This window comes from Eumetopias jubatus, unplaced genomic scaffold (genome assembly GCF_037043125.1).
Source record: "Eumetopias jubatus isolate StellerSeaLion01/CBP00866 unplaced genomic scaffold, mEumJub1_p1.0 scaffold_11, whole genome shotgun sequence".
Lineage (NCBI taxonomy): Eukaryota > Metazoa > Chordata > Mammalia > Carnivora > Otariidae > Eumetopias > Eumetopias jubatus.
The window spans coordinates 106663906-106683309 of NW_028274817.1; the positions used below are offsets into that span (position 1 = coordinate 106663906).

Below are 19404 nucleotides of genomic sequence, written 5' to 3' on the forward strand. Positions count from 1 at the left end.
AAACTAATGTAACACTGTGTATTAACTACATTTCAATTAAAAAAATACTATTCTAAAAAAAAAAGGAAGCAATGTTGGCCTTCCTTGAAGTGTCTATGTAGTAATCTGTAAACTTCACAAAGTACAAACTTCACAGAGACAACCAGGTACAGTCAATTCATTCAAAACTATGTCGTCATCTTTAGTAGGAAACTAACTGAAAAAAGTTATTTAAATGGGTGACAAGTGGACCCCTTAAAACAATTATGTTAAAGGCATGCCTTATGGAAATTATGTCTAATGAAAGTTAAATAATTGAGGATTTAAAACTTAACCAACAAGCGGAACTTGATTTAAGATCTCAGCAAATAATTCACGTACGTTTTACAAGGCGACAAACTACAATATAAATTCGACACCAAAAACATTACTCTCTGAACTCATCTGAATTTATAGCCAGAGTAACTATCAGTAGAGTACTACAGTCTAAATATAAATTTCAAACAAAACAGAACCTGTCTAGGAGACCTACTATTCGTGGAGGGCACCTTTGCTTAGAGCAGTATAGTTCTCTTCAAAGTATATCATCATACGTTTTCAAAAAGATATTCTAAAAATATGGTTGTGTTAAGAAACAGAATAATTTGAGTGCTTAAAAGCAAAAGAGGTAGGGAGCTTTGGCTCACAAACATGCTCAAAGTGGGCCTGACCCACTGCTAGGGAACAGAGGCAAATTAAAGTCCTACAGCTTTTCCTGGGATACAATGAGAAGCATAAACAAAAAGAAACATGGACTGTAGTTTTAATAAGCAAAAAAGTTAAGGCCCAGCACCAGTGGATGGGGAAAATGTTGAAAATACATAAAATTGGATTTACTGTATTATATCAGCATCAGCATTTTTGAGCTTTTCTAGCTCAGTAAGACCTAGGAAAAAGAAATCATAAGACCCAATCTCTAGACATCAATGAACATAAGCTTGACTTTTATTTAAATCTATCAATCATACTACCATACATCTCCATTCCAGATTTAGCCAAAATATAATTGTGACTGGATTTCATTATTAGATGTTATTTCATGGAACTTATGTAATTTTTCAAAGCTATATAGCCATCTGCTCCTGTCATTAATAATCTAAGAGCTTTTCCATGTATGTGAAGTCATAAGTGAAAAAAAACTAGCCTATTTACCAAAATCTTTATTTGCATAATATGAAAATTGTTTTTTTGAGATGAGACTTGTCAGAGGCAATATGCAAAGCACATTAAGGGCTTGAGCGAGTCAGACATTTATGGAAATATTTTCCTGCAGGAATTGGCTTTCTATAACAGTTCTTAATCAAGGGTAACCCTAGGAGGGAGACAGAGTCAAGTGCTGATTCCTGTCCATGTACTTAAATCATTTGTTATGTACATCATCCACAGCACCGAGCAGATATTAGCAGATAATTTTTAAATTCTAAAAGACTCTATGATTTAAAAACACACTGACTGTAGTTTGACAAAGATCAATCATAATGCAATGAAATTTAAGGCTTATCTAATTTTTTACTGTAATAACAAAATGCAACAATTAATTAATTAAAAAGAAAGTCTTATAACAGACGAATTATGCCTTTTGGTAAGTATACCACACCACAGTAATTTTAAATAATTTGGAAAGAGGCTGTGACTTTTTCTTTTTTTTCTTTTTTTTTTTTTCAAAAGGAAGAGATGAGACCTCTCCTTTGCTCCAACTGGAGTTAAGTGCTTTCAAAGAAAAAAACTGCTCTTGTGTCCCACCCTCTCTCCTCATCCCTGTCAAGAGGCACACAACTCTCCAAAGAAACTGGTTAGTGGTTTAAACCTATGTTCCAGAAAGGGTAGAGGTTCCTCAGAGATGCCACATGGAAGAGGGAGAAGGCAAGGAGGTGGGTTCTAGGCCCCCACCACTCAAAATACAACAAACAAACAAACTGGTGAGATCATTTGTGTTTTCCTCCTAAGGTATGTTTTTGGGGTCTCGCACCCTTCTCCATATTATCAAGCACTTCATATTCTTTTCAAGTAACTCTGTGAACATAAGCTAGGGAAAAATGTATTTACTCTCTTATTCTAAGTATTCATAACAGAATCTGTGGCAAAAGGAATGATGATGGACTGCTGCTGGACATATGACCAAACCTATATATAGTTTCACTGAAGTTAATTTAGGGTTGAAACAGCACCTACTGTTATGCACCTGTCTCACCAAAACAATTTCAGTGAACCAGGACACTGGTCTTAAATATTTTTTGAAAATTTTAATAAAATATGCCATAGCTCTAACACTTCAAATGTTATAAAAACAACCAGACTAACCCATCTCTTCATACCATCAATTATTTGGAAGACCATTAAATAAGACACTGTGGTGATATGAGTTTTACTTTGGGTTATGGGGTCCAGGAGTCTTATTAATAGCTTCAGTTTTACCTGACAGATGACATATGACACGGTATCTCCAGCTTTCACCTTTCTGCCCCCTTGAGAATTCATCCACAGGGCAACATGTACATGAGGTAGGCTTTTTTTATCAGGGTAATCCTGGGGATCCTTTGTCAATGCCTAAAAGAGGAAACAAAAAGCCCCAAACTTTAAATCTCTTCTCACACAGATATACACTAAACACATCTTTCCTAGAATCCTATCTGCCACATAAACATAAAAAGAACAGAAGCTGTATGTAGAAAACAGCGCTGCAGTCTTTAGACATTCCATCCTCAAGGCTCCTCCCTCCTTCACTTACTAACTAATATAACCAGATGCAACTCTGGCAAAAAAGAAATAGAAGTTTATGGGCCATGGCACGTAATACTTGCATATAAAAAAAAATTAAGACTACAAATTCAGTTTTCTATCAAGCCTTTAGAGTTTCTCTTAATGTCTGCAATTCCCTCACTGAATTAAGTGGTTAGTAAAGACTGATGGAGATCGGCTACTCTGACTTAATGATCTGTTTCTCGAAGGCTCCTCTAGCCTAAATAAATCTCAAAGATACCAGAAATCGGTGGATTTATTCACACTGTCAATTTAAGCTCTACAAAGGCCGAAAGAATGAGTTTCTAAGAGAAAGTAAGCCCCATGAGAGCAGGAACATGTCAGCCTTGCTTGCCGCTGCATTCAGTGCTCAAAACAATTCTTGGCGTACAGTAGCAACCAAATGCTTGCAGAATTACTTCGCTCACTCTGCAATAATTCACTAAGTTCAAGCACTGTAAAGCACTGTGAGATGAGTAAGACAGTCACTGGTTCTAAGTCATCTGCTATTAGTAGACGATTCCTCATTCTGCGAATAAAATCTCTAAAATAAGCCACATGTGCCATAAGGGAGATGTGAACAGTGTGAGGGAGAGGGTTTAGAGAGGCAAAGATCACTTCCATTTGAGAGTAGAAATCTTAGGAGAAAAAAATTTGAGCTGGCATGTGAAGAAAAAGAGGATTTTAAGAAAAGGTGACAGGAGCAAGAACATTCTGGGCAGAGATAAAAGCAAAAGTTAAAAGCAAGAGGTAACACAAAATACAGTCCATCAGAATGGAATTCAGTATGCACAAAGGGTAGGAGGGAGACATCAAGCTCTGTGGTGGGTTTCAAAAGACAAGAGGAGGGGCGCCTGGGTGGCTCAGTCGTTAAGCATCTGCCTTCAGCTCAGGTCATGGTCCCAGGGTCCTGGGATGGAGCCCCGCATCAGGTTCCCTGCTTGGTTTTAGATTTCCACATTACAATAATCTTTATGAAAATGCCACTTAGATAATACTGGCGTAGAAACAAAGAATATACAAATATCCAGAAAAAGTCCTGAAATACTTCTTTTTTCTACTATGTATTTGTGTGAAAATGGATTTTCTTCGTACACTTCAACCAAAACCACACATCACAACAGACTGGATACTCAAGCAGATATGAGAAGCCAGATGTCTTCTACCAAACTAGACATTACAGAGATGTGCAAAATTTTAAAATGATGTCACTCCTCTGGCTAATTTTTCTTTGTTTTGAAATATATAGCTACTTTTCAAGGAAAAATGTTATTTTTATAATCACATACTGGGTTTATTGCTATTTTTAAACAGATACATAAATGCTTTAAGAGTTTCTCAGTTTTAATTTCTAACAGTAAATATTAACACAGGCCACGTAAACAAAAGCTCTTACAGTCCTCAATTATTTTAAGAGTGTGCAAGTGTCCTGAGACCAGGAAATTTGAGAACTGCCAGAGCAGAATAAAGCAGGTCTTCCAACACGGCTGCACATACCCATGTCATGTCCACTTTCTAAATCATACACTCAAGTGTAGGAGAGTGCCTAGGAAATGCTCCTAGTATCTGAATCTCCTCTAACCCGCATTATGCAGAGTCTTGATTGACTTGAATGGGTAATACTGCATAGAAATCTTAATCAATAGAACTCTACTTAAAAAAACCATTATCTTCTTCAATTGACTATACTTCAGAGCAATATTAAGAAATTCTGAATTTCATGTGACATACTTTCCAGTTATTAGATTGGGGCTATTTGGGGATCTTACAAGCTAGTTTTAGAAGGCTTGATTTTAAAAAAAAAAAAATGCTTCCTGGTGGTTAAGGCTCAAGTTAACCAGGGCTATACAAATCAGCTGTGAAGTACTTTGTGTTACTTTATGAAAAATATCTAGGCTAAGATTGCGGTAATTCAGAAAATCACACATGATGTTTTTCAGTTGTTTTTAACAACAAGGGCTAAAATCTCTAGAAAGGCAAATCTCACCACTTTACCCCTCCACCCTAGGCTAGCCTCCTATTTTCAACCCCTCCCAAGATCACAAAAATATCCATAACTACAGATATACAGATATTCTGTCATAAGATCATCCACAACCAGTGACATAGACTCTTCCATTCCACTCTCCTTTGAAAGAGATGAAATGTAAAAACTGAATGGCTCACAAGTTTTAAACATTGCAAGTATTCAGACAGATGTTGATCAAGACAATCACCTTTGACATAAATAGCTTGCTGTAAACAGACTTAGGAATAACTATGATATAGATAGTCCTTTCATCAGAATTCACTGCACGTCTGTCAACACTGCAGAAATCCGTTTTCTTCATTTAAAAAAAAGTATAAAAATATGGGACAGGAAATATCTTTGAAAGACCATCTCCATCTTGTAAACATGGACCATGCTTTGCTTATTCAATTTTATATCCCAGGATGTAGCACTGTGCACACACATTGATGAATGGAAGAGTAGGAAATCAAGTGAATTCTTTTAATATTCACTGAACAACTGTTATTTGCCAGCTACTATATCAAGGGAAATGGAGAAGAAAAAGACAATAAGTCACAATTTTAGCTCTGCCACACAGAATGAAGGCACAGCCCTAATCACATTAAGTATTACTATTATTATGAATAACAATGTCACTATAAATTGATAACTAGTGAAGCTGAATGATGATACATGGGGATTCATAATACTATTCTCTACGTTTGTATGTAAGTTTAACAATTTCGATAGTAAAAACCTCAGGATAACAAGACTGCAGACCGTTCACGAGCACTTGGAGACTACCAGTGCATCCGGGACTCCAGTTTCTTTGCTTACTAGTCATACTGTGTCATCATTCCTATAAGAAGATGAGTGTGGGCGCAGTGTTCTTCTGCCAATAATGTGGTCATGTTTGGATTCAGCCTTCCAAACTTCTGACTGGAACCCCTTGGGATAGAGGGTCCACATCTCTAAGAAGGTAGATCGTGTCAGGGATACAATCTGTACAATCGATGCAAAAATTGATCAAAGGAAGACTGAAGTCATAACTCCTACTCATGCACATTTCTGAGACAGACCAAACAAAATCTGAAGGGAAATCACTTTTGAGATGTCACAGGTGATGCCATGCCAATGGATAAACACTGCATCGCTTCAAGTGAAGAGCTAGTGCCAAAGCACATGGCCTCTTACAATATTTGCTTCTATTTTTTTGTACTTCCATGTAGAAATGAATGTCTTTTTTTGTGACATTAAAGACATCACAGTTAAGGTGTAGGAAACAAATGACTCACTTAAGAGTAAATACTAATCCTAAGGATATGCATAGAAAATATTCATCTTCTCTAAAAACCAAAGAAATGTAAATTAAATGCAACGGTGAGACACCGCTTCACATTATGATAGCACTATTTTATTTAAAGATCACCAATGAACTATCACCAATACAAGCAAATCTGTGGTGAACCTGGCACACACATTTTGTTCTTATCAATGGGTATCACCCTTTTACAAAGCAATTGGGTAAGAGCCATCCAGATATTTGCATCTTTTGACTCAAGTAATTCACTTCAAGGAACCTAAACTAAGAAAATAATTCATCCAAAAGCAAAAAGATTAAGATAGAAAGATGTTCAATAGTTATTTCCAGTATCCAAAATAATGTAAATAATCAAACAGAACTTTTACTCTATCAGTGAAATATAAGATTAACACGATCCTTTTTAAGACAATATAGAAATGTGAAACAATCTGTTTATGTCAAATAAAAACAGATTTCAACATAATATATATTGTAATTGCTTCAGTGTAAAAATAAAATAAAATAAAAAGAGTAAGGAACCATGCAAAAATGACAAGCATCACTTTAGCACAGGGGTATCATGAATGAGTCTTAACTCTGTCTTCTATTTAATGTCATCATTATTCTTTTTCATTAAAATTCCTTTTTTGTATCAGCTTTGACAACGAAATCTATTTATCACAAAATGGGTAAAATGGTATTTGCAAAATTAGCTTCTGAATATGTAAGGGTACTCTTTTTAAATGGGGGGAAAAAGGAAATCTGCAACCTAACATCTTATATTACACAGCACTTTGGAAACCAAGGTTTTATTTTTCAAATCAGGTAAGGAAAAATATTCCTCATTTTCAACAACTAAGACTGTCCATAAAGTCTAAATTACATAGTTGAAAAATATAATAAAAGCACAAGTGCTCTGGCTACAAAGAAAATGCTATAGCCATCTTAATTCTAAAGAACTATCTATGTCCAAAAAAAGCATTCTGATTACAGTACCTCTAAGGATCACCTTCTGTGAAAGTCACACACACACACACACGGTCTGTCTGTCTCCATCTTTCTCTAAGCTTACAGGCCTGTCCTCCCAAACAACTATAAATGAGGACTACGGAGAAGGTAATATTCTCTAGTCCCCTAAACATCAACTACATCGCTCCACAGAATCTCTGGAAATGAGGCTTCCATCAAGTAAGAAATGCAGAGAGAAGGCCCCTGTGGCTGACAGGGCAGCACCAGTGGCTGGAAGAGGAAGAGTGGTATGCTAACACTCCATCCGTGAGTTAGTTGTTAAGCAGCTTTCATCACCAGCTAGAATTTATTTCGATTGCAAGGATGAGGTGGTTCTTCAACTAGCTGAAGGAGGTGAAAAACACATGGCAGCAGCTGGGCTCAGCAATAAATGCTACATTTACCTTGTTAATTTCAAACTGGCTCACTGGGACACTGCCATTTAGCACATTTTCTCCAATTTCTATTAACCTCTTCTGAATGTTTTCCACTATAGTGTCTCGGCTTTGATCAGAAAGAATCTGGCCAATGACAAAGCTGCAAAGGAAGAGAGGGATTCATTTTTTTAATATTATACTTTATTAATAAAGGAGAGAAAAGGAAGATAAATGCCATTAGATTAACATGTGGACAAGAGCTGTACTGAAAGCTAACATGAGGGTGAATGTCCAAAAGGCCGTTACTATTTGTTTTTTAACATTAACTCTACCAAAGGTTTACCAACCTTGGAATGTCAGGTTTGCCCTTAAACATACAGACCATTTTCTAATGCAGCAGCTAATGCTTCATACAAAATGTGGACAGAGAAAGGTATGTGTTCCACCCACAACTGTATATATGCAATTACAAAATTCACAAGCAGTTATACTCTACTCATAGGTTAAAATTTAAAAGACAAAAATTTCATTCTCCATAAAGTACCAAGTACCTCTGATATCACCAAGCTGAGATGACCATTAGCTAGGTAAGCAGAAATATAGTTCTTTATGCAAATTTTTTAAAACCCGAAGATTTCAAATTTCTCTTTCTTCAGCTTCATTATATTCCTCAGTGTTCTCCAACCTTATGCTATCCCTGAAAAACTTATTATTCTACTAGACCCCCTCAAAAAACAAGGGAAAAAAGAAAAAGGAGTAAGGAAGCCAATATTTTATCCATTTCTGAGAAAATGCAGAGCGAGGGTTTGACAGCTGCATTATAATTTGTCAGAAAAAGAACCCTGACAAAAACATTTGTATAGCTTTAATTACTAATACATTTCTAACTCAGAGAAATTTACTTCTATTATGATGCATCTTTTCTTAGAAAACACAAAGCTGAAGAGAACACTCTAATCGACAGTCTATACAAAGTAGTTTCATCTTTGGGTACATTTGGGGGCAATGAAGCATTTCAAACTTCATTTCATAAAAGGCTAACAGTGACCTATAGTCGGATGATCAACTTTGCCTAATCAAGAGTGGTTTTGCAGAAGCAACAATTGCTCAATCTCCCAACTTGAAAGCAAGAGGACTGGAAAACAAGTAAAAAGTGTGAATATTTGGCAATATTAAAATTAATTTAAATTTTGCTTTAAAGAAAAAAAATCTTCTATTTTCAGAATTGGGCAGGTTCATCAGACAGGAATATCTAAAATGATGGTACATTAAATACCTAAGGATTCAGGCTTTTCTAAATGGATGCTTTATAAATTAATGTGACCCTTTAAAAAAAAACAGGCCTTAGTATCACAATTTCCAGTCTCAGATGCAAAGCTAAAGGATCAGCCATGACATTTATTATTTCTGAGGTACTTATGGTATTTGAAAACTAGCTCTTAAATTAATCTAAGATTAGTAAGAATCTTATTTTTTTTCTTTTTCCTAGAGATTCATAAGAATCTTTACATACAAATGATATGGATGGGAACAAAGTCTCAGTCCATGGTCCACTATGAATCCCAGAATATTTAAGCTACAACATGGGAACACCTTAACAATTATGTTCCTAAAGAGGCTCTACAACGATTCAGGAACACAACACAAGGCACTTTCTAATTAGACTATGAAAGCAAAACAAAACAGACACAAGCCAACATCAAAGAAACCAACTCTGTAGGGAGCTAAAATGTGAAGGTTCACCCTCACTGTGAGTTACAACTCCTAAGATGTATCTTACAAAAAGTACCTCTTACTGAGCAAATTTAGCTTTTGCTAAGTTTTAATCTACCTGGGAAATTCCACTCCAAATAAGTGAGAAGCATTAATATGTAACAACAACAACAACAAAAGAAGTTGTGTGCTTGGGCTTGGCAGAATCACAGATCTTCTCCATGTCATTAATACTCCAAGTTTTTACAGACAAACAAAAAAAGCAAAAATGAAAGCTGAACTCACTTTCCAGTTTCTTTAGCAAGATCACACCAATCTCTTCTAACTATATCTAACCCTTTCAGCTCCTGTTTGGTGGAGTAATTCCCATCCGACGTTGGCTCAACAACCAGAGCACCATACTTCTTTTTCTTCAGCAGTAGCAGAGACTTGAAAACACCATCAATGTCTATTTCAAGCAGTTTGTACAACTTGTTCACTTCACTTTTTACCTGTGAAAATTTCAAGCATTAATACTAGCTTCTCAAACATCTACCAGGGAGAAGATGAACATGCTACAAATTTCCAAGAGTTAATCTAAACAGAACTTGAATTCACACAAGACTAGAATGCATTTACTCAGGTGATACACAAAACAGTATTATGTTGAGTATGATGCAAAACCATGGAAAGAGCACAGGGACAAAAACAGATTGAAAAAAAAAAAAACCACAGTAATATAAATATATCATCCCATTCAACCAAAGGACAGAATTGGCAGGTCCGCCCCAAGAAATTTACAAAAATTATGAAATAGTCTTTTTGAATCTAAAAACTAAATGCTTATATACTTACCTCCAAACTACTGGATTAGAGATTAGATAGTCCAACAAGTAGATACATGGCTAGAAATAAGTAAAACTTTGACTATTAAAATAATGTCTAAGGGGTGCCTGGGTGGCTCAGTTGGTTGAGTGTCTGACTCTTGGTTTTGGCTCAGGTCATGATCTCAGGGTCGTGGGATGGAGCTCCACATCAGGCTCTGCACTCAGTGCAAGAATGTGCTTGAGATTCTCTCTCTCTCTCTCTCTCTCTCTCTCTCGTCCCTTCTGCCCCTCCCAAAATTCATAAGAATCTTTATACTCTCAAATAAATAAATCTCTCAAAATAAAAATAAATAATATATCTCTCTCAAATAAGTAAGTAAAATCTTTAAAAAATATCTAAGATCTCCCTGTACCTCCCAAACCACCTTACATATAAGTAAATACCTATATGTTGAAGAAAAAATGACCAGTCACCTGCTCTTTATTGATAGGATCAAGGCACAGCCAATCACCTCTAGGGAAAATACACAGCTTTTTGAAGTCCAATATGAGGACAATAGGCCAGGCCTGTTCTCAGGTGAAGCCTACAGGTCAAATTTCACACATATTAGTGGAGAAAGGCAGGAAGTTGTTACTTTGTAAGATGTTATCTTAGTTCTAGTTTATTGGGATAAGATCTTAACATAGCAAGTACTCAAGAAACACTTGCTAATTGTAAACTGCAATTAGGAGGCAACAAATGATTACTCATAAATCATAAATGTGTCTACATGTATGTACATAGGTGTTTATCCATATCAGCTTATAAAACCCATCTGAATACTACTAGAGATATATTTTTCCTCATGCATGATAATGTGATAAGTATAAATATGATATTTCATTTTTAAAAGATTTTATTTGGGGGGGAACAGCATGAGCGGGGGTGGGGGTGGGGAAGGGGAGAGGGAGAAGCAGACTCCCCACGGAGCAGGGAGCCTGACTCGGGGCTCGATCCCAGGACCCCAGGATCATGACCTGAGCCCAAGGCAGATGCTTAACGACGGAGCCACCCAGGTGCTCCCATATTTTAAATTTTTTTTTTTGCTTTCTTCTTTTATCAGAAAGTAGACACAGGGTATATCACAGGATGTGAAGCAGTGTGAACCCCCTGGCAAGACCCAGAACAGCAGCAGCCAGAGTCAAAGATACCACTGTAGCCAGGCTTAAGCCCAACATCACAGAAGTGTGAGAACATCACAGTCACCAGCCTTAGAAACAAGATGAAAACATCTCACACTGTTTTCAAAGTAAAAATGTATTTCTCATTTAAGGAAAAAAATACTCTCTTTTGAATTTTACCCTTAAAAACAAACAGTTGGAGTAGAGGTTAAGAAAAATAAGAGGATGAGGAAATGAGAAGCACTGTTTATTATTTTCAGAAGCACACATGTACACATATATGAATTTATAAAGTTCCATGTTAAAAAAATTCACAAAAGTAGGTAAAACAGATAATTTCATCAAATTATCTCACCTTGTTTCCCAATTTATATACTTCTTCCAGATCAGTGCTGTTGGTGTTTATCATAATTGAATCTGTATCTCCATAAATAACTTCAAGATTCATCTAATAAAAAGCAAAAATTATAAAATTTAACAACAAAAACACAGTGATCATCATATACAATGAAACTCAAGATTTTCTATACTGCAGAAATTACAGGTTCCGTTGATTTTTCAAAAGTTTATGTTTATTCTTATCCATATTGTCAGAGGAGTACAATCAAAGATTAAGCTCCAATAAACTAGAAACGAAAGCCACTGTCACATTAAGAAAATCTAGCTAATTTTCTTAAAACAAATAGCAGAGTGGCAGGGGAAATGTCTAGTTTTCAACTGAAACAAACTGTGGAACTGAATAATATAAAGGAGGATAAGAAACTAGGAAAGGGGGTGTCTATACTTATCCACTGTACCATAAGCTTAGTGGTCATGGCAATTTATAAAGCAGAAACATAATGCGTTTTTAAAATTCAGGGGCACAAATCCATATGAAATTCTTCACAGTTTCAAACAGTATTCAGTAGAATATGAAGAATGCCAAAAAAAAAATCAATCATAACAAACAACACTAGAGCACATACAGTATAAAGGCCTGGAAGTAAACTCTAATTAGCACTGTTACTAATTTGCTTGAAACACTCACATATAGGCTTCAAGCAGCGGCTAGATCATATCAGTGTTAGTAAAAGAAAAAAGCTATAATCCATTAGGAGGGATTATAAACGTAAACTAGGCATCCTAAGAAGCCATTTCCAGTCTGTTTGGGTTACAATTTTCCTTGAATACAAAAATGTCACGAGGTATGCTATTTAAGAGTCATTGTATAATGAAAATGCTCAGCATTACCTTCTGTACCATCTCCTTTGTATGCATCAAAATCTAAATGAAAGAAAAAGTCAAGATTAATGCATTACATAGTTACAAAACCATAAACATAAGTACATAGAGACAGATAACCCAATGACTGGTCATACATTTTAAAGCTCTTCATGGTTTTCTAACTACAACCCTCAAAATAACAGTAATATCAACATAATCTGAAAGTAAGTTGGCCTCTACATTGATTCTTAGCCAGAGATACGTAAGTAGCTCTACATAAATATCTATTTAAGATTTATGTAAAGATCTATTTTTAATAAACATGCATAATAAAAACATCCCTTTATTATATGGCAAAAAGGCAAACTCTTCTCATTACTAATATTTAAAAAGAACTGCATGGCTGAAAAACAAAAGCTTAACAGCATTTCAAATCTGGCAATTCTTACCCATGGTATTCAAAATCTTAAAAAGTGAAAAAAATAAATATATATGCAGTAGATTTAAATTTCTTCTCAAGACTGTAGATTTCCTGAAGGCAGAGAGCAGACCTTCACATATTCTCTGGAGCTAGCACAGTGCCCAGTACAAAGGTGGGGTTCAATAAATATTCAGTGAATGGAGACAAACATCTAGATAATATGTGTAGACAGGACTGCCCCTAGACCCATATAGCCGCAGACTGGAGACATGTATTACAGAGTCCTGTAAATCCTGAACTTAGATTATCTTTTACATCTACCCCTTACTTTCCACTTCCACTGCTTCCTCTCCTTTATTACAGTCACCTCATTTTGTTCAGGCATTCGCTGTCCTATGTTCTTAGAGATGAAAGCCCTTCCCTTGTCCTGGGGGTGGTGAGTGGTGGTGAATATGGATTAGGGCAATCGATGGTTTTTTTTTTTTTTAAAGATTTACTTATTTATTTATTTGAGAAAGAGAGAGAGAGAGAGAACAAGCAGAGGGAAGAGGCAGAGGGAGAGGGAGAGGGAGAAGCAGGCTCCCCACAGAGCAGGGAGCCCGATGTGGGGCTCGATCCAGGACTCCGGGTCATGACCTGAGCCAAAGGCAGATGCTTAACTGACTGAGCCACCCTAATCAATGGTTTTAATAGTGGCTGTAGACTGGAATCACCTGGGGAATCTTTAAAAAAAAAAAAATACCAATACCGGCCCCGGGAATTGTTTGAAAAAGCTCTCCAGATATTTATGTTGTAGGCAGGGCTAAGGACCAATGGCCCAAGACAATCATGACAATGCCATTCTGAAAACGGTTTTCAGGTGACAGTCTGTCCCCTTCCCAACTAGACCACAAGCTCCTGGAGGCCAGAGCACATGTTTGTGCCTAACTCCAGCTTCACATGTGACAGGTGCTCAAAAAACCATTTGTTAGTTGACTGATGGGTCTTATAGTAATCCCAATTACTTTCCTGAAATTCAGTTAACTCCTAAAAAACATTCACTCTCCTCCACTTCATCTTCACTTTTAAACATCTCAATTGCAGGGAAATGCATTGTGGGAGACTATCTGACAATTCCTTCGGGAAGAGGGCAATAATGAGATCAACCAAGTTAATCACAATGAGGACAGAACTACTCATCACAAGTCCTCCTCACCCTCCCCCCTTCCACCCCACCAGGCTTCACCTTCCTCATCACAACAGACAACTCCACAAGGTAACCATTACTAAGTAAAATACCTCAGACGCAGCCTGTCAACCTTTCACTGCAACTCAGCAATATGCAGGAACCAATTTCCTCTACTCTTCTTTCACACCATGAACGAAACCTTATGTCACCCTTGAGTGTACCTCCAATGTGTACTGGCAACCTTCAGCTTTCAGATCTACCACCCGCCTCTATTCTCTCCTGCCACCAACTCACAACCATTTCCACATACAACCTGAGGGCTGCTACCAAAATGATTTTCTCTTTGACAGCAGAAACCTGGTGTTGCATCTTTTGCACAAAAATGGTAGAAAATGAAGCAAAACATAAAGACTATACTGCAACTGCTTTTTTCCACCTAATACTTTATCTTAGAGATTATTTCCTATCTACACACACAGAGCTGCCTTATTCTTTTTTAATGGCTATACAGTATTCCATTGTGTGAATCGATCATGATATATTTAACCAGTGTTATAGTAATAAACATGTAGGTTGTTTCTGATCTTTGCCTTTAAAACCACACTTCAACAAATAATCCATATACATAAACTGCCAGTAACAAGATAAACTCCTATAAGAAGACTTATTGGGTCAAAGGTTATATGGGTTCAAATTTCTTACAAATATAGCCAAATAGCTCTCCACAGAGGTTATACCAATTTCTGAGGATAGTTTTATCACCATCTTTCCAGGTAGCTGATGACTATGCTCCATTTCAGGTTCAAGGTCCTCACCACAGCGCATCAACTCTTCAGTCCATTCTATAGGCGACAACCCACAACCAGGCTGACCCTGACCTTTCACGCTTCTTCACTGAGCACTTCTACATGGTGGGTACCATAGTGCCCTGTCCGGACCAATGCTTACCCAAGTGTTAATGAGCGGGATCACCTGAAAGCCACCCTTGATTCAAACTGCTCACTGGGGAGGGCTCAGCTGTTAGATACCCTGTGGGCTAACAAACTGTTAGTATGTAGCAGAGGGCCTGGTGCACAGGAGCTATTAATGATTATTTGTAAAATGCTGAATGAATAATCCTAGAGAGTGGGCAGTATTACAAACCCCATTTTATAGATGAGTAAAATTAGGCCCTGTGATTTTACCCAAAATAACAGGACTAGTCAAGAGCTTGATCTAGAAGCTGGACCTTACGTCTCATTTTCTTTTCAGAATGTTTCACTGCCTTGTTAAAAAGCCTGTACCACATGACTGTTCTGGAAGCCAACAGTCAAAAACTTATACTTCACAGGTATTTTCCCCATTAAGGAAATGCATTTTTAAAAGAAGTCACAGGTATCAAGAAAAGTCTACTGGACACATGGTACAGTGATTACAAGATGTCCGTTCATAAGTTCACTTCAAATTGACAAGCCTAATATTAAAGCTACCCATTCTGACAGAAAATCATTTTATAAGTGCCAACAGCTAGAAAACAGGGCTATAAAGGCTTGCTAAATTCATTAATAAGGCAGTCTGCAGTTATCTGATTTCACAGCAACACCTGCATATTTATCTACTCATTACCAATTGGATGATGGAATTTTTTCAAGCACATTTCAAAAATCTGCCAACTTCAAGTGTAAAAAAATAAACTTTGTGGTTAATTTTTCCCTTAACAAAGTACAGCTGTTGAGAATAATTGTTCAAGATCTTACCCTGTAATGTCAACTGCAGCAGAACAAAGAGTATTTAATTAGCAAATCTATCCAGTAATTCAACACCTATTATATAAAATGCCTTCGTGATTTTATTCAGGATAATTTGCTAAGAGGGTTATTACTGACATTCAGATGGAATTTAAAATTCCTACGCAAGGCGAGTCATAATAGCAGTAATGATCTCCCCAATCAGGAGATTCGGTGTCACACAAGGCTCTCTTGCAATGCAGCAGCCGATTTCCTGACTTCTTAATTCCTGGGCTCAGCTCAGTGAGAGCCCTTCGTGCCGATATTTCAGTCAGCAATACATCTTTAATGGGACTCTATTAAAATAACTAGAACAAAAATGACTTTTTTTTTGGTTAAAAAGAATGACAGCACTGCCATCATATCAATCATTGCAGGCTTTGCAGAACAGTGCCGTTAGGGGAAAAGAGGAGGGGGAAACAGGAAAGGAGTGGGGCTGGGGGTGGGGAGAGCAGTAATTAAAATAATACGAAAAAGTGTTTTAACCCCAATCTGAGCCTCTGAAGGCTGATGGAGGGTGGTGGGGACTAAAAGGAAATGTAAAGTGTATTTTAAAAAACTCTTTCCTAAAGAAAATAATGTATTCAGGAATACACCCACAATGGGGTTTACTAAGCAGAAAGAGCATGTTTCTGATGCTGGGTTTAACAGCGGCAGCAACCTAAGACCAACTTCTACTGACGTGTGTATTTACAGCTTCTCCTGCCAAGGCCAGGATAAGATCTTTACTTTTTGTCATGACAGAATACAGGTGTCTGTCAATGCATTTAAAGGTTAGAAAATGGTTTTAAACACTATTACAGACTAAAACTGTGCTTATTAATACTAAATGAAGCGAGAAAACACCAATTTTCCATGGCTAAAAAAAAAAGTTTCAAGCTCCTTTTCCAAAAGTACAGGTCTATTACAGTGACATCTACTAACAACAAGAAAGCCACTTTGATGATATATGATGGCAGACGATGCGGATACTAAACACAACAGAAATCCTACAAGTTAAGAAAATGTTGGGTAAGGTCAAATCCTAAACAAATAATGCATGAACAGAATGACAACTGAAATCTCAATGGCTTTAGGATTCTTCTGTTACCGATGACATAAAATTAAACTCAAAAGGTTTTTTTTAAAAAATACATTAGCATAACAGGGGTAGCAAAATGAATGGTTCTGAAGGATAGGGAAGAGAAAAGTAGAAGAAATATCAATATTATGATATTTGGTAATCCAACCATTATCTAAGCTTTCCTAGTCCCAATTTCGGCAGTTTCCAAGCAGGACTCTGTGTTACTCAGTTCTCCTACTTGGCAAACATTTATTTCATCCTCATTACACTCAACTGCCTTTTTCTTATTTTCCTATGCCCTGTTATTCTTAGGTGTGTGTCTTCTCTATAAGATGCTCAAGGAGCATAGACTATGGATTTAATAAGCACCCTACTTTCGTTCTCTACCATTTAACATTCCTGTCTGGGTTCCTTACTGCCTTTAAACCTGAGTTTTACCTTCTTTAAAACCGGGGGAAAAGTACCACCCAGGTCCCTGAGATACGTGGGGATAAAAAGAACTCTATGCTGAAAACACAGATAGCAAAGATAAAACATTATACAAATTTGAGTTTAAAGAAAAGTCAGGAGTCTGAAATATGAGTACTGGTTTAAACTGCCAATTAGTAGCTGAGTGATTTGCGAACCATGTGGGTTCCCTCTCTAGGTCTTAGCATCCTCATTTAAAAAATGAAGAGGCTGGGATTCCTCCCAGATCTAAAAATCTAGAATCCAAGTTTGACATGTAGAAACACCTCTATCCTTCTATCTGGTTGTTCTGTCTTTCAACCACATTCATATCTTTAGTATTAGAAAAAGGAGGCACTAATACGTCCAACAAAGACCATCAGCATTACAAGAATATATATCCGTATTCAAGGTTACTTTTCGAGAGCTATGTGGTTGTAAAATAACTAGAAATATGTAGGCTCTCACAAGTTGTCTGCATATAGCTTAATGCACTTAATGTAAGTGAGTGGGTATATTTACCGTACAGAAAACATTCGACACCCTCTGTTGAGATCTCCCCCTCCCCCAGGAGAATACATACACATCATCTACATATATACATCAGGATTTCTCAACCTCAGCACTATTGACATTTTAGGCCAGAGAATTTTCTGTCATGGGGGGCTGTCCCTGGCCTCTACCCACTAGATGCCAGTAGCATGCATGCACGCACATGGACTCTTCAGCTATGACAGCCAAAATGGTCTCCAGATATTGCCAAATGTTTCCTAAGGGACAAAACTGCCCCTGGTTGAGAATCAGTGATATACTGAGGACAGCATTTTCTTTCTCCAAGTGCATATTCCACTGTCTGTCCCATAAGAATTCCTTCTAAACCCCATCCATCTCCTCGAAACCCTCCCTGGCTCCAAAGAGGATAAATGGCCCCTCCAAGAGCCTCAAACTAAAATAAAGGGCTGACTTCCTTTCTAATCCAATGAGCTAACAAGTCTCACATGAGATTCTTCCTGCCGACGTGCTCTCCCTCCTTCAAGTCCTCACCACTCACTCAGTCTACCTGTCTCCAGCATCACTATTTCAAACCATTCTTCACACTTGGCCAGTGTTCTTTCTAAAACATACTCTTTGCAATGAAATTCAAATCCCTTAGCTTATATAGTTGGGGCCCACCATACCTTCGAATGCTTCCCACATGTACCCTTCAATCCAGCCTTCCTGAAATATTTTGATTTCAGTGAACAAGCCATGCTCTTTTCTTGCTTCTGTGCTTTTCAAACATGCTGTTTCCCCACAGTGGTCCAAAGTGTGGGTTCAGAAGTTAGGCTGTGTGACAGTTAGTTTTATGTGTCAACTGGGCTAGGCCAATGATATCCAGTTATTTGGTCAGACACCAGTCTAGATGGTGTTGTGAAGGTATTCTTGTTTTTGTTTTCGTTTTGACATGAGACCAACGTTTAAATCAGTACTTTGAGTAAAGCAGATTATCCTCATCATAATGTGGGTGGACCTCACCTAATCATTTGAAGGCCTTAAGAGAGAAGAGAATGAAGTCCCCCAAGGAAACTACAGACTCATGTGCTATGTGTTTGAGTCTTCAGCTTGTTGACCAGCCCTCCTGAGATTTCAGTCTTGCCAGCCCCTAGAATCCCATGAGCCAATTCCTTAAAATCAATCAATCCATCAATCTCTCTCTCTCTCCACCTCCCCTCCATAAACACACACCCAAATTGGTTCTGTTTCTCTGGAGAACCCTGACTGATACAGATTACCTAAGTTCAAAGTATAACAGCACTGCTTACAAGCTGTGTGACCTCAGGCACGCAATATAACCTCTCTGTGCCCCCAACACCTGACTGTAAAATGGAGATGGTAACCACACCTTCCTTACAATAGGGCTGTGAACATTAAATGTAATACATGTAAATTCTTTTCTATAGTCCCTGGTCCATAAGTGCTCATAAATGTTAGCTAGTATTATTACTTAACGTCTACTTATTTTACAAACTTTACACCATCAGAACAACCTCCCTGGCCTTCCCAGCTAAATGTATTAACGAATACATTAGTCCACTGTAGCCCTCAAAGTACTCTGTGTATACCAGAGCACATCACTCTATTACAAAGGTAAGTAAGACACTATGAGCAAATCATAAGCAGAGATCATGTCTTAGCTATTAAACATGACACAATGCCTGGCACATAGGATTTACTGAATTAC

At 37.3% G+C, this 19404-nt stretch overlaps 1 protein-coding gene across 3 annotated transcripts in view; it reads right to left on the reverse strand.

Annotated features, from left to right (window-relative positions):
• The window catches only part of POLA1 (DNA polymerase alpha 1, catalytic subunit), a 301449-nt gene that overhangs the window by 170510 nt on the left and 111535 nt on the right, over positions 1-19404 (reverse strand). For all 3 annotated transcript variants that reach the window (XM_088028848.1, XM_028122620.2, XM_028122621.2), the window contains 5 exons: positions 12346-12378; positions 11471-11563; positions 9434-9639; positions 7463-7595; positions 2434-2565 (listed from right to left, as the gene is read on the reverse strand). In XM_088028848.1, coding sequence (XP_087884974.1) covers positions 2434-2565; positions 7463-7595; positions 9434-9639; positions 11471-11563; positions 12346-12378 — 597 coding nt within the window. The remainder of the gene's footprint in view (positions 1-2433; positions 2566-7462; positions 7596-9433; positions 9640-11470; positions 11564-12345; positions 12379-19404) is intronic.